The sequence below is a fragment of the Physeter macrocephalus genome, chromosome 14 (genome assembly GCF_002837175.3).
Source record: "Physeter macrocephalus isolate SW-GA chromosome 14, ASM283717v5, whole genome shotgun sequence".
Classification (NCBI taxonomy): domain Eukaryota; kingdom Metazoa; phylum Chordata; class Mammalia; order Artiodactyla; family Physeteridae; genus Physeter; species Physeter macrocephalus.
Genome location: NC_041227.1, coordinates 67,102,574 through 67,119,119, shown reverse-complemented (window position 1 = coordinate 67,119,119; position 16,546 = coordinate 67,102,574). Strand labels below are relative to the sequence as shown.

The window sequence follows — 16,546 nt, the reverse complement described above, 5'->3', positions numbered from 1 at the left end:
TGTCTAAGGGGATTCATGAGTCACATGTCTAATCTCTTCGAAGAGCCCTCAGTGTGATTGAATACTCTAAACCAGCAGTCCCCAACCTTTTTGGCACCAGGGACTGGTTTCATGGAAGACAGTTTTTCCACGGACGGGGGTGGGGTGATTGTTCAGGCAGTAATGTGAGCGATGGAGAGCGGCAGATGAAGTGTCGCTCGCCGGCCCGCTGCTCACCTCACCTAACAGGCTGCGGACTGGTACTGGTCCATGGACTGGGGGTTGGGGACCGCTGCTCTAAACTGTAGATCCTTCTGAGGTTTTGGCAAAAGGTTGTCCAGCCACACCCTTTGTTTTTTTCTCCAGAGCATGCTTTCCTGGCTTTTTCATGCTTTTTTTTTTTTAGTATCTTTTGCATTAGGCTGAGAGCTTCCCAAATCATCAACTCCCAGTTCTTTTTACTTAACAGTTCTCTCAGTCTGTCCCTTTCCTCTAGCATTTTACTCTAAGCAGCAAGAAGGAACCAGACTGTATCTTTAACACTTTGCTTGGAACTCTCTTGAGCTAAATATCCAAGTTCATCATTTACAAGTTCCTCTTACCGTATAACTATAGGACACAGTTCGGCTAAGATTCTGCTGCCACATAACAGGATTTTCTGTCCTCTAGCTCCCAATAACATGTTCCTTATTTCCTGAGCCCTCGCCAGCAGCACCTTTGATGTCCGTATTTCTATCATTGGGCTTTTTAGGATGATTTCTCTAAGATGATCAAAGTTTTCTATGTGGTGCTTCTCACTTGTACATGAGCCCTCACTAATTCAGTGGGTCCAGGAATAAGGACTTGGACATCTATGGGGAATCATTATTCAGCCTACCACACAACTATTAAGTTTATGGTCAACCGTAAACTTGATTGCTTCTCACGCTCTCACAACTATGTTAGTTACTACAAGGGCTACAGTAATAGCATAGCTAGGCTAACCAAACATACTGGTTTCCCCAGACAGTCCAGTGTATACTTTCGTTCCCAGTGTAAATGTCGTAGTGCCTTTATTCCCCTTCCAAAGTATCCTGGGGACTTCCCTGGTGGTGCAGTGGTTAAGAATCTTCCTGCCAATGCAGGGGACATGAGTTCAAGCCCTGGTCTGGGAAGATCCTACGTGCCGTGGAGCAGCTAAGCCCGTGCGCCACAACTACTGAGCCTGCGTTCTAGAGCCCGTGAGCCACAACTGCTGAGCCTGTGAGCCACAACTACTGGAGCCCGCGTGCCTAGAGCCCGTGCTCCGCAACAAGAGAAGCCACCGCAATGAGAAGCCCGCACACCGCAACAAAGAGTAGCCCCCGCTCTCCGCTTTCCATGACTAGAGAAAAGCCTGCGCGCAGAAACAAAGACCCAATGCAGCCAAAAATAAATAAATAAATAAATTCAAAGTATCCTGGCTTCAGTGATAAATTTTTTGATCACTGTAAGTATAGCTTAATGCTTGGTCTTAAGATTGTAAATCTACAATCTCTTAGAGACAGAAGACGTATGAAAAAATTTGCAAACAGCTACAGAAAACCACAATTAATACTATAAAACTAAACTCTGCTCCATCCAGAGGAGAGTTTCTTTTTTTTTTTTTTTTTAATTTATTTTTTTGTCAGAGGAGAGTTTCTTATTTGTCCCTGCCCCTTTGTTTTCTCATCCTCAGAGTGAGGATAACACATGGGTTGAGATGGTTTTGGTAAATGTTAGTTTCATGGGACTAGTTCTTTGATTCTAATGATCTATTTTCAAAAGAGTTTTTCCTCAAAGGAACATATTTCAGTTTTCACTTCTCTTCTTGACTTTTGGCAGGAGCTAAGAAAAAGCCTGGAACTTAGTGTCAACCTACAAAGGAAAGAAGAGGATGGTTCCAGTGATGAGTATGACTCTATCGAAGAAGATGTACTCTCTGAGCCGGAGCCTGAGGACCAGGTGCTGGTGGGCCGTCCTAGAGATGACTCCCCTCTTTCCAGTGGGGACTCAGTGCAGAAGGATGTTTCCAAGGACCAGGAGACAGAAGGACGCCCTCCCCAGGGCCCAGACACCCTCGTAGTGCTGGAATTTAACCCAGCTTCCAAAAGTAAGCTCTGTCTTATGCGGCATTTCTTTGCCTTTGATGTCTCTGGATCTAATAATAGGACTTAAATTTCCAGTGGTACTTTGAATTCAGCTTTGGGTAGACCATCTCACAGGCCGGGGTATATATCAGTCAGGTCTCTGCTGATTGCAAGAGGTGAAGGCTCCCAAAAGCTTACAGCTGACCCTGAAATTCCAGATGGTAAATGTCTGGCAGATAGTTGTAGGGGGCTGTCCTGTGCATTGTAGGAAGTTTACCAGCATCTATGCGGCAACTGGCTAGTGAAACTGACTTGAGCAAAAGGGACTATTTATTGACTTGGATAACTAAGGAGTCCAGGGCTGCAATAGGACTCATTTCCGTTCCCCTCCCCTCCCCTTCCCTTCTTCCTTTTCTCCCTCTTCTCTCTTCTTTCTTTTGTCTTGGCACCATTCTCAAGTGGGCTTTCCACATATAGACACAGAATTGAGACACTGGCTTTGCAACTCCATCTGAAAGTGGATTTCTCTTCCTAAAAGCTCCAGCAAAAGTCCCAGACTTGGCTCTTGAACCCACGTGGGGTCACATCTCTGAACTAGTCACTGTGGCTCTGATTGGCCAGGTCCGGCCAACAGGACTGGGGGTGTGGTTATCGCCACCCAAACCACATGGACAGAGATAGTAGTTTCCAATGGAAAATTAAGGTGAATCTGAAGGAGAAGGAAAGCGGCTGGGCACCAACAGCAATTGTCCACTGGAGAAGGTTTTTCGGAAATCACCCTAGAAGGTAGAGTCAACAGAACAATTCGTGGGTGGCAGGGAGGGTTACGGTTAGGGCATTCTCCCCAAAGCTGGAGGTGCCGTATTTCCTGAACCAAATACCAAGACCAACCAATGGGGAAGCATGAGTGAACCTAAGGAAGGAGAAATGAGGGAATGTTTGAAATCAGGCAGTGAGTATATTCGTCTGCCCAGGCTGCCGTAACAAAGTACACAGACCAGGGGTGGCATCAACAGCCACAGAAATGTAATTTTTTTCACGGTTCTGGAGGCTAGAAGTCCAAGATCAGGGCTTCGGCAAGCTTGGTGTCTTCTGAGGACTCTGTCCTTGGCTTGCAGTTGGCTACCTTCTCCCTGTGTCCTCACATGGTCTTCCCTCTGTGTGTCCCTGTGTCCTAATCTCCTCTTCTTATAAGGACACCAGTCATGTTGGCTTAGCACCCACTCTAAAGGCCTCATTTTACCTTAACTACCTCTCTAGTGACCCTATCTCCAAATACAGCCATATTCTGAGGTACTGGGGGTTAGGACTTGAACCTATGAGTCTTGGGGGGACATAATAATAGGCAGCTTTGGAAAATCTACACCCCACGGTTGATGTCTCTAGCGAAGAGAACACTTGTCCCTCCGACATGCTCTCACCTCCTTGCTGGGCTGTTCCCTCCACCTAGATCACCACATTTCTTTTCCTCTCCACTCTGACCCATGAAACCTGGCTCCCTGCTTTTTCCTCGAGACTCAGCTCAGAGGCTGCTTCCTCCAGGAAGCCTTCTTGGCACTCCCAGCCTGGCCAGCTAGGTCGGTGCCTGCTCTGCTCCTGTAGCATCGTCATGGCACTAGTCTCAATGCCCGCAGTTGCCTTTCTCTCCCTCTGGCCTGTGAGCTCTGCCAGGGCACAGGCCAGCTCTTCCCCTCTGTTGCATCCCCAGCTTGCAGCCTTCTCCTGGCACATTCAAGCCATTCGGGAAATCTTTAAAATAAATGAAGGACTATGCCCACCTGCTAAAGCATCTGGTGGTCACGGCAATGAACATACCCTTCTGAATGAGACCCACTGGGGCTGCATCATTGCTGTGGATTGTGTTTCCTCCAAGGGGAAGGGAAGTGCTGTGAGGGGGTTGACTGGGCCCCTGCCCTGGAAACGGAAGTGTGGCGGGGATGGAGGTGGGGGTGGGTATGGCAGTCACTTCCGGGTGTGGAGGACCAGGCCACAGAAGGGGAGCAATTGGACCCCAGGCAGTTTAAGAGTGATACTGGGCATAAAGCTATAGGAGAGAACTTCACTTTCTTGCCATTTTACATTTTTTAACAATTAGATTGCTCGGCAGGCCCCGAGTTGACCCTGGTGATGTCTGCTGCAGGCGGCGGGTGCCCAGTCTGCAGTACACGAGGGTGGCACGAACACCCCCTACCGCCGCTGTCAGCCGCCCCTTTCATATGCAGCCCCTGGCTGGCTTCTCAGCCCCAACAGGAGACAGGCTCCCACCAAGGGGAGCAAGAAGGAGGCTGAGGGGCCTGTTACAAGGTCTCCCCAGACCCCAGCATGGGATTGGAGTTCTGAGATAATCCTGAGTGTTTACTCAAGAACAGTCAGCAGTAACCTGAAAAGATGTGCTTGGCTCTGGGCTGTTCATTCATGCACTGGGCACGCATCATGCCCCAGGCACTGTGCTGGGACAAGATGGGCCCACTCATTCTACGTCATTTAATCCTAGCAGGGAAAACAGACAGTAAGCACATAACTACATAAATAATAATTGCCAACACTTACTGAGTTGTTATTAATATGAGCCAAGAGCTATTCCAAGGGCTTTACATATAGTCCCTCATTAAATCCTCACCCGCACATTAAATCTCAACCCCAAGGAAAGTCCTGTCATTGTACTTGTTTTACAGAGGGGAAACTGAAGCACAGAGAGGTCAAATAACTTGCCCAAGGTCACACAGCTAGGAAAGGGCAGAGTGGAATTGAATCTGCAGCAGTCTGAGCCCAGAGCCTGGGCTCTTAATCTTTAGGCTAAATAAATAAACCAGATGAAGTTACAAAGTGATAATTGGGCTGTGAGGAGCCAGTAAGTAACCCCACCCCGCTCTGCTTTCCCTTCCAAGTTGTGAAACAAATGAGAAATGATCATGGATGGAAGGTGAGCAAATGATTACCTCTCCAGCTGAAAGTACTGCCCCAATGCAGTAGACTGATCCCGGACCCCAGACGTTGGCAGAGCAGGACCGCTGATGGCATCAGCATGGGGGAAGGGGGCCATGTGACCTGATGGTACCCCCCCACCCCACCCCAGCCCACAGAAGAGGGAAGAAGGAGGGCCTGGGCTGAGCCCCGATGGCTTCCTGCCCCCACTCTCTCCCATCCCACTTGTCCTCCTTGTGAGCAAGGGGCAGTGAATGAGCGGCACAGAGAAAGGCAGAAGTTATTTTTCTATTAACTGGAAAGGGGAGGGCTGGATCATGGGTTAGGAATTCAGGGAGGAGGAGAGAATGGTACCCTGATGGTCTTGAAAGTTGTGAAGATTATAAAACAGGACACTGGTTGGGCGATGGGGGTCAGAGAAGGATGCTAGTAGCTGGAGTGGTCAGAAAAGCCTTCTCAGAGGAGGTGATGTTTAAGCTGGGACAGGAATGAGGAAGAGAGAGCAGCCATGGAAACAGCATTCCAGGTCCAGGGATCAGCAAGCACAAAGGACTTGGAGAGGGAAAGAGCCTGGTGTACCCAAGTACAGAGAAAGGGCCAGAATGGCTGCAGCCGAGTGAGTCGGGGCCAGGGGTGGGGGGAGGGTGGTACAAAATGAGTGAACCCAGGCCACTTTCCATGAAGACCTGATGCTTTTAGGATTGCACCAAGAGTCTGGGTCCTTTGGTGCCCTAAGAAATATCCTTGTATAGATTTTTGATGGCCAAGGCAGACCTCCACCAGAGTTGCTGGAGGGCAGTCTTAAGGAGAGGAGGGAGCCAGGAGACAGGGAATAAAGTGGTTAAGGGCAGGGCTCTGAGCCAGGCAGGCCTGGTCAAATCCCGATTCCCTCACTTCCTAACTCTGTGATGTTGGACAAACGACTTGAACCTCAGAGCCTTACTCTGCAGTAGTATATATTAGTTTTCTACTGCTGCTATAACAAATTAGCCCAAACTTGGTGCCTTAAAACAATACCAACTTATTATCTTATAGTTCTGTGGGTCAGAAGTTTGACGTGAGTCTCACTGAGCTAAAATCACAGTGTCAGCAAGGCTATGTTCCTTATGGAAGCTCTAGGGGAAAATGTGTTTCCTTGCCTTTTCCAGCTTCTAGAGGCTGTCACATACCTTGGCTCCTGGCCACCTTCCAAGCTGGCAACGTTGCATCTCTCTGTGCTCTTCTTCTATAGTGACGTCTCCCTTTGATCTTCCTCTTCTTCAGCACTTTTCCACCTGTGTGCTGCACACGCACATGTGTTTTATTGTGGCAAAATATACATAACATAGAATTTACCGTCTTCATCATTTTTAAGAGCACCATTTGGTGTCACGAAGTACACTCACATTGTTGTGTAACCATCACCACTATCTATCACCAGAAGTTTTTCATCATCCCAAACTGAAACTCTGTCCCTCTTCCACATTTAAGAACGCTTGTGATTCCATTGGGTCCAGCGGAATAATCCAAAATAACCTCCCTAGTTTAAGGTCAGCTGATGAGCACAGTTAATTCCCCTTTGCCTTGTAGCCTAACACATTCACAGCTTCCGGGAATTAGGATGTGGCCATTTTTGAGGTCCATTATTCTACCTACCCTCCACCCACTAGGATGGCTGGCGAAACACATGAGACAGTGTGTGCCAAGGACCTGCCCCGGTGCCTGGGTACTCAGGAGGCTGAACTGAATACATGCTGGCTGTCGTTCTTACCATCATCAGCATATTTTCAGCACTTAGACAACCAATCTCCGTTTGGGCATTGGCCCCTCTCCATTCTTTGTCTTGTCCCATTGGACATGGTGGCTTCTCGCTCACACACAGGTCTGCCCTTGGGCCCTGGATATCAGGCCAACCAGGGAGCAGCCACTTGAGAAAGTGTAGAGAAACACGTGTCCTTTGCGAAGTCAAGGGGGGATAGCAGAGAGGTTAGTGCAAGTCAGACAGACCCCACACTCATCCCCAACATCTACCCTGAGCTGCCAAGAATCCCATAGCGCCCTTGATTCTGGGGCTTCCCTCCTTTGGGCCACCACAGGCCCCAGGATTTCCTCTGAATTTGAGCAGACACTTCCCAGGTTTTCTGCCTTCCCAGGCTGGAGGTTCCCAAGTCCAGGGACCTAACTCTTCTCCCTGCTTTTTCTCTTTATTCCATTTAGCCACCTGCCTCGCTGCCCCCTGGGCTGCTTTCCTGCCTGGAGCCACTTTACCCAGACTTGTGCCATTTGCAGACCTTCTTCACAATTTTTTTTTTTTTTTGTCAATTCACAGACCGCTCATACTATTTTTTAGCTGTTATTGAAACCAGTCACCTTTCTTCTTTCCTTCTTTCCTTTTCTCTCTACCTCCTCACCCCTTCCTTCCTCACTCCTTCTTTCTTTTCTTTCATAATTCTAGGATTGTTCCACACAATAATATACATGAAATCAAGGTTTGATACACTGGTTGCTTATTTTTTTCCCATACACATTGAGATAGATAATTGCTTTCTTTTTAAAAATTTTATTTATTTTTGGCAGCGTTGGGTCTTCATTGCTGCGCGCGGGCTTTCTCTAGTTGCGGCGAGCAGGGGCTACTCTTCGTTGCGGTGTGCGGGCTTCTCATTGCAGTGGCTTCTCGTTGCAGAGCACGGGCTCTAGGCATGCGGCCTTCAGTGGTTGTGGCACATGGGCTCAGTAGTTGTGGCTCGCGGGCTCTAGAGCGCAGGCTCAGTAGTTGTGGCGCACGGGCTTAGTTGCTCCGCGGCATGTGGGATCTTCCCAGACCAGGGATCAAACCCATGTGCCCTGCTTTGGCAGGTGGATTCTTATCCACTGCGCCACCAGGGAAGTCCCAGTCATCACCTATTTCACCAGTGGTCCAGGCACCCCACTTTGGGAAACACTGACTGTAAATCATGGCTATAAATCACTGTCTGGCTCCTCTCGCCAGCCCAGAGCCTAGCCACTCACCTGCCACATGCATGTCAGCTCTCAAGCCTTCACACACACCGTTCCCTGTGTCTGAATGCCCCCCAGTTCTGTGCCCTGGAGACACCCTGGTCATCTGTAAGGGTTCTCTTCACTGTCGGCTACACACCTGCCAGCCCCATCCTCCAGGCTTCATGCTCCTCTGTGACCCTGGTACGGGATCCCTTCTTCTGTGCCAGCCCTGCTCTCTTATCCATTCAACCATCCTTCTCCTCGGCGAGAATGTGCCTCGAGGGCAGCAAACATATTCTACTATACTTTTCCTGCTCCTGCATATCCTTGGTTACATCATTATTTTATGTATCTTGCTGCCAACTAAACCCAGTAGCCCATTGTTTATAAGACTTGTCCCTATTGAGAAATGTTAAAACTTGAAAACCTGTGTGTGTCCTAGAAGAATTCACTTATTTACCAAAATGTGGTACTTGGCACATCACGGCGCTCAGCAAACTTGTTTTGTTGTCTGCAACAAATCCGAAACTAGCATGGTGCCTGGCACAGAGCAGGGATTCCATCAGCATTTGTTGAATGAATAAGTGAACGCACAAATAAACAGATGCTGGAGCAGAATTTTCCAACTCTGCCCGCACTCAGCGTTTGACATATAAACTATTGTGTTTTTACAGGTAATAAAAAGGAAAGGAATTTGTCTGCTAAGCGGAAGGACAACGCTGAGGTCTTCATTCCCAGCAAACCTGAGCCAAACCTGAGTCCACAGCCCCTGACCGTGTTCCCAGACCAGGAGAGGGCATGCTCAAGTAAGAGTTCTGTGCCCACCCCCGAGCAGTTGGGACTGGGCTTTGGGTCAGTGGGGTGCCGTGATGGAGGAGTCCTTGCTTCATCACCCTCCTCCCCGAGGCCTGAGCTGACCTTTAGCAAATGTATTATTGGTCATCGTCTCCAGAGAAAGAGAACCAATAGGATGTGTGTGTATATACATATGCATATATATACATACATATATATAGAGAGAGAGGTGGAGACATTTATTTTTTTAATTTTTTTTATTGAAGTATAGTTGATCTACAATGTTGTGTTAATTTCTGCTGCACAGTAAAATGACTCAGTTATACACATATATACATTCTTTTATATATTCTTTTCCATTATGGTTTACCCCAGGATATTGAATATAGTTCCCTGTGCTATCCAGTAGGACCTTGTTGTCCATCCATTCTGTATGTAATGGTTTTCATCTGCTAACCCCATACTCCCAGTCCTTCCCTCCCCCAGAGAGAAATTTGTTGTAAGGCATTGGCTCATGCAATTATGGAGGCTTCCAAGTCCGATCTATACGATGGGTCAGCAGGCTGGAGACCCAGGAAAAGTCAGTGTTCCAGTTCGAAGGCCATCAGGCAGGAAGGGCCAGTGTTGCAGATGAAATCCGGAGGCAGTCTGCTGGAGGACTCTCTCTTATTCGTGGGAGGATTGGATGAGGCCCACCCACACTATGGAGGGCAGTCTGTTTTCTTCTGTCAATTAAAATGTTAATCTCACCCCCAAACACCCTCTCAGAAACATCCAGAATAATGTTTGACCAAATAGCTGGGTTCCCCAGGGCCTAGTCGAGTGGACACCTAAAATTAACTGTCGCAGTTACTTTCTGGGTCCACAAGCAAGATGTGGTTATAATTGAAAATTTGTTTTATTTTTGTTTTTACTTTTAAAAACAAAAATTTGCTTACTTTATATGGGTAACAATACATGCAGATGATACTACATTCTAAAGGTACAAAGGAGTTTATGGTGAAAGGTCCGTGTGCCGCCCTTCTAATGAAATGAGGGGGTCCCTTGATTGAGTACTTACCATGAGCCAGCCACCATTGTAAGCTTTTATTTATTACAATTTACTATGTGTTTACTTATCATTTACTTATATACATTATATAGTTTACATATATATATATATAAATTCTATATGAAATTTACTCATCTATATGCAGTAAGTCCCCTACATACGAACCTTCAAGTTGCAAACTTTCAAAGATGTGAACATGCATTCCACCAACGTCAGGCTTCAGTGAAATTGCATCTTGCCCTCCGTCTCCTTTTGCTGATGATCCTTCACCTCTACCATCTCCCACCTCCTCCCCCTCCTCCAGTCAGTAACTCTTCTTGCCTGTTCACTCGATGCCAGCCCCTGGATGCCAGCTGTTGTACTGTACTACTGTACTTTTCAAGGTACTATACTGTAAGATTTTAAATGTTTGGTTGTTGTTTTTGTTTGTTTGTTTGTTTGTTTGTTTTTTTGGCCACACCGTGCACGGCATGTGGGATCTTAATTCCCCAACCAGGGATCGAACCCACAACCCCTGCATTGGGAGCACAGAGTCTTAACCACTGGACTGCCAGGGAAGTCCCCTAAAAATGTTTTCTTTATTTTTTGTGTTTGTTTTTTATGTATTATTTGTGTGAAAAGTATTATAAACCTATTACGGTACAGCACTATATAGCTGATTGTGTTAGTTGGGTATCTAGGCTAACTCTGTTGGACTTATGAATAAATTGGACTTACGAACCCACTCTCGGAACAGAACTCATTCGTATGTAGGGGACTTACTGTATAAGTAAATTATATATGTAATTTATATGTGTAGGTAAATTATAATCCTTATCACCAGGCTTTGAGGTGGGTTCTCCAATTGTGCCCATTTCTCAGATGGGGAACTGAGGCACAGAGCAGGTGATTCACACAGCTGGGAAGCAGCAGATGTAGGCCTCAAACCCTGGTGGAGTGACTCCACTGCTGTGTCCTTAACCAGCAGACTGCACACACTGGAGGCTGCAGATGAAACATCTCAGTCTGATGCTGTGGATCCAAACTAGTGGCTGGAGTGACTCTGTGAGGGCAACTTGCTTCTGATTTCTGTGATCCAAAGAACCTCAGAGAGCTCAAGGCATCCTGGTGTCTTAAGAATTTGGAACTGTGGGGTGCCTAGGGCAAAATCCAGCCCCAGGCAGCCAGCCTTGTTAGGCAAGTGACCTCTGTGGCCATGACATTCCATCCACGTTTACTGAGGAGCTGGAGGGACTGTTTCCTGCAGGGACGGGCCAAGGGACCTGGTGGCAGGAAGCAACCCCTACTCCAAACAGTCACCGTTCCCAGATCTGGACCAGTGCACTCCATGCATGAGGCCTGAGGCTTGAAGCTCTTTTCCCAGCAGCTCAGGGCAGATGGAAGGAGGCGGAGGAAGTGATAACAATCCTTCCACTTACTGAGCGTTTTTTCCCTGCTATGTAAATATTGTCTTGGTTTGGATTCCCCAGAACCAGACTCTGAGATAAGGATTCCAGAACAAGTAATCTAGTTGGGAGGTGGTTCCTGGAAGGGGACAGGAAAAGGGAGGAGCCCAAACTGGCTTCATCACCAAGCAAGTTCACTGGGCAAGTGGAGCTCCACCTGGCTGGGGAGCTCAGGGGGCGGTGCTGAGCAGAAGCCTGCCCCCACCCCGGGGTGGGTGAGGGACCCTCCCTTCGGTCCTGGGCTGTGGGCTGTGCCTGGTGGTGTTGACCCTCCAGTGCTCTGGCTCAGGAGGCTCTGGGTGCCGGTGGAGCCCTGAGGCAGAGCTGTAGGTGGAGGTCTGGCTAAGGTGGCACCCAGGCATTCCCTGATTAACCCTTATCAAGTCCCAAAGTGATGGGGGGAAAAGACTGTACTAATACAAGGCAAAGCATTTTAGATAGCAAGTGATAAAAAGAGTGGATTGAAGGAAAAGCATCTACATCAACCCATGTAAATGAACTTTCGAAGGTGGGGTGATCTTTGGGCAAAGCCAGACCCCAGTAATTAAAGTATGTCAGCAGTCTGCCTCTCCCCACCTCTTGGCTCAGCTTCTCCTTTATGCCCTGCATTCTCAGAAAGGCTCTTAGGGTGGTGAGACAGCCCACCAGCAGCTCTGGGCTGACAGCCCACCAGCCCAGAAACCCTGGCAGAAAATAGGCCTGGCAGACTCTGCAGCCTGACCACCTGGTACAAATCCTGCCCGTCCACCTACCAGCTCTGTGACCTTGGGCAGGTTACTTAACCTCTCTGGGCCTCACGCTCCCATCTGCCAAACAGGGATAAGAGTAAGACTCTCCTCTGAGGGTCAGTATAAGGATTAAAGGACTGGATGGATAGACTGCTTAGAGGAGCACCTGGCTCAGAGCAAGTGCTTGCTCAGGGTCAGCTGGTGGAGAGTGTGGAGGGCAAGCCCTGAGCCATTGTTTCTTCTACACCTGGACTGGCTCCACTGACCACTGCTCGAGTTGACAGGACTCCAGTCTGTACTGCTGGTGTTCACTCTATGTGAAAAATTTAAAAATGGCTTTTTAGAAAATTCTTCCGAGACAAGTTGTTAAAAGAAATGAAACCAAGGGTAGAGTGCCACTGTGCAGGAAACTTCCAGAGCCCCTGGTAGAGTGGGAGCAGCACAGTGGCAGTCAAGCACCCTTCCCAGCCGTCCTACTGGGCTCACTGGGATCTCCCTCCTTCATGTGCAGGCCATGATCACTAAATGTTTACGTTTCTGGGTAATAAAATGAAGAACCAGCACTTACAGAGCACTGAACCAGCTCCCAGCCTGTGTTTTGTACCACACGTGTTAATCTTGCATTTAATCACCCAAACAACCCCGTGTAGTAGGTACTGCTATTATCAACACTATTATACAGAGGAAACCAAGGCACAGAGAGGTTGAGGAATCTGTCCAAGGTCACACAGCCAGTAAGTGGTAAAGCCAGTGTTTAAAACCTGGCTGCAGAGTATCTGTTCTTAATCACTCCACTGCATGGCCCCTCGTGTGTCAACTAAACTGCTATTTGCTTGTGACATACCCACATCAATCTAGTTCTAAGCAATGACGTGCCTAAAATCCACAGGTTGGAGTCACTTGTTCTGTTTTTTCTAATGTTCATTAATATAAATATATAACTGTTAACATTTTTAAAGTTAAACTATGTCAGCTAAAATAATTTCAAATACTGTATTCATTTCCCAGGGCTGCTGTGACAAAGTACCACAATCTGATTGGCTTAAACAATAGAAAGTTATTGTGTCACATTTCTGGAGGCTGGGAAGTCCAAGATCAAGGTGTCAGCAGGGCCATGTTCCTTCTGAAGGCACTAGGGGTGAATCTGCACTAGGCTTCTCTCCTAGCTTCTGGTATTTCCTTGCCTTGTGGCAACATAACTCCAATCTTCACCTGGTGCTTTCCTGTATACACATCTGTCTCTGGGTCCAAGTTTCCCCTTTTTATAAGGGTACCAGTCGTATTGGATTGAGGCCCACCCTAATGACCTCATCTTAACTTGATCATCAGCAAAGACCCTATTTCCAAATAAGGTCACATTCACAGGTACTAGGAGGTTAAGACTTCAACAAGTCAACTGTAACACACACCTTCATGTACAGCATTTTGAGAAGTCGAGCTTCATTAGTTATTTATAATCTGCCTTTCTCCAAGAAGTTCTGACATGTTCTAACAAATTTTGTAGTGCAAGAAGACTTTAACAAATATGTAAGGAAATGAAGGTAAAGGGAAAACAAGAGTAGGAACAATAAGTTGATGCCAAGGGGTGAACAGATGAATGCCTCAGGGGGTCACACTCATGACTTTGAGTTTCCTGACCACCATGGCAAGGAAGCAATGCATTCACATAAACAGCACATGTCACTGGGTCCATCTGGTAAAAATCAGATTACCAGCTGTCCCTGGCACTTTGTTTGTCCCATTGATTCCCTTAAAGAGGACACTGTTTGAGGTGGTGGAATCCTCATTTTGAACAGGTTTGGGGGTCAGCCTTTATCTGTTAAGTATACATGGCTCCTACATAGGCCAAATTTGAAAAAAAGGAAAGTTGAAAACCATGGCATTGTCACCACTCTCATACTGAAATAGGATTACATCGGAGCCACATGTCCCACGGGGATGAGGTTCTAAAGGTCAAAAAAAAGTGCAGGTGGTTAAAGCTACCCTTGAAAATACCTCAGACTGATGATCAAGTGCAGCGTATGTGGCTCCATCTAGAAAACCTTCTACAGCCATATCACCTCTCCTTAAGCCCAAGAGAGTCATTGCTCCTCCAGGGTGGGGACAATCACAGCTTCTTGGTCAAGCCCCAGATGAAGCAGTTGGCCTTGTTTAGGGTCTGGTTGTAGGGAAAATGTGACTTTAAGCACTGGCATTATGCTGAGGTCACTGAGATATTCGTACCTCCAGAGGCACAGGACCCTGAGACTTGCTGAAAGGACAGAAGACTCAAACCAGCTCTCACTTGTCCAGGAAAAATCTGGACTGCTTAGATGCTTTACTTTCTGTTTGTGGGGGGGATGTCTTTCTGGGGGGCATACAAAATCAGCCTTTTTATATCTTCCTGGTGAACTGAACCTTTTATCACCATGTGTTGTCTCTTTCACTCTCATAATGCTTTTGTCTTAAAGTTGACCAGCTTTCTTTTGGTTAGTGTTTATGTAGCGTATCCGTTTTCATCCTTTCATTTCAAACATTCTGCATCCTTACATTGGGGTTTGTCTCTTGTAAACCCCATGTAATTGGTTTTTATTTTTATCCTCTAACAATCTATGTGTTTTAATGGGCACATTTAGTCCATTTATGTTTAATGTAATTGCAGATATATTTGAGTTTAAATCTACCATTTTATTGTTTGCTTTTTATTTGTTCCTCCTGTTTTATGTTCCTTTTTCTCTCCTTTCTTGCCCTATTCTGAACTGATTACTTTACATTATCCCTCTTTTTCTTCTCTATTAGCTTGTTAGTTATACATTCTTTTACTATTCTTTAGTCATTACCAGAGATCGCAACATGTATTCTTGACTTATTAGAGTCTACTTTAAATTAGCAAGTTTACTGCTTCTCATTCAGTGGCGACCTTACAACTCTGTAACTCCATTTACTCCCATCCAAAATTAAATGCTATTATTGTCATGCATTTTAATTCTCTCTAGATATTAAACCTCACCAGACATCATCATTATTATTATTATTATTATTATTTAAATAGTCAATAGTAATTTAGATTTGCCTACATTGTTAACCTTTCTGTGCCCTTCACGCCTGCTCTTTCTAGATCACCCTGACTCTCAGACTGTAGCCCTGAGTCTGTCACCAGCTCTCTTCAGAGTCTCAGCCTTGCAACAGCTCTTAGAATCAGCAGCACCGTGAGGGGAAACACTTCCCAGGTGCTGGGGTCACCTCTCTAGGTTTCTGTTCTCCTGCCTGTAACCCTTCACAGCCCTGTTCACTCTCCATACCTTCAAACAGATTTCTTTTTATAAACAGATTTTTATACTACTATTTGGTCCAGGTTTTCTAGTTGTGCTCCAGGGACAGGTTGGTCTGGATTAGATAGCCTGCCATTACCATAAGTGTAACCTAATGGCCTGCCCTCTTAAAAGAGTTATTTCTCTCCTTGCTCCTTTATCTTTGGCCAAGGTCATAAAATTGAATTTATGTCAATTAAATGTACATATGGTGCAACTCCACAAGAGCTTAATTCCTCTCTATCACTATAATTGTCCCTTGTTCTAATGAAAGGGCCTCATGCCCTGGATTACTTTGGTCTCTATCAATAAGCCTTCCAGGAAACTTCCAGAGACCTGTTGTCTTGTTGAAGGTGAAAGAACATCAGTCTTTAATGCAGAAAGTTTACTGTCCAAGTTGTCAGAGTGCTCTAGGGAAGTTATATATCTGAACCACTTTTCCCAGACAAGCTGCCAACCACAGAAATAAAGTAACACCCCTCAGCATGAGTGAATTAGAAGACCCTAACAGCCCTGCAGTTAGCGCAGTTAGCATTTCTCTCAAGAAAACCTGCAGCAGGAAGACCATTCTGCCAAAGTCCAGAATCTCATAACATATGTCAGTGTTCATTATTAATAGCAAGTGTCAGAAATCCAAACTGGCTGAAGCAACAAAGGAAAATGTATTGCTCAGAGACCTGAAAAGTCCAGGACTATAGATTTGCCCTCAGGCATGGTGCGATCCAGATACTCAGATGATGCTATCACCAGGAACTGTTTCTTCATCACTTAGCTCTACTTTTTGAGTACAGTAGGTCTCAAACTTGAACATGCATCAGAATTATTGGCCAAGCAAATTAAAACCAGATTGTTGGACCCTGCCCAATTTTTAATTCCGTGCATCTAGGGTGGAGCCTAAGTGTTTTAATTCCTAACAAGTTCCTAGGTGATACTGATGTTACTGCTCCAGGGACCACACTTTGAGAACCACATCTGTAGTCTCAGGCATGGTCCGGAGATGGTCCCTGGTGGCTCCAGGCTCGCATTTACTGACTTAGCAACCCCAGGGGAAAGGGACTGCTCCTCTCCAAATAGTTCCAGCAGAGTCCAAGAACCAGCTCTACCCTGAACCGATCTCCAGTCTCTGTAGTCAGGGAGAGGCACCTGTTCTCTCAAGGGCCCAGGCAGGGCCAGGAGTGGGGGCAGATCCAGATCCATCCAAAGCATGTAGACTGAGAAGATGGAGAAGAGGTGGTTCCCTGAAGGGAAACGTGGATGCCGTGAAGGTCACTGCTGCTGGGAGGACGAA

At 46.6% G+C, this 16,546-nt stretch overlaps 1 protein-coding gene across 1 annotated transcript in view; it reads left to right on the top strand.

Annotated features, from left to right (window-relative positions):
- KATNIP (katanin interacting protein) overlaps nucleotides 1–16,546 on the top strand; it is a 176,864-nt gene that overhangs the window by 68,449 nt on the left and 91,869 nt on the right. The window contains exons 6-7 of the mRNA XM_055089749.1: nucleotides 1,822–2,089; nucleotides 8,624–8,755. Of these exons, the coding sequence (XP_054945724.1) occupies nucleotides 1,822–2,089; nucleotides 8,624–8,755 (400 nt within the window). The remainder of the gene's footprint in view (nucleotides 1–1,821; nucleotides 2,090–8,623; nucleotides 8,756–16,546) is intronic.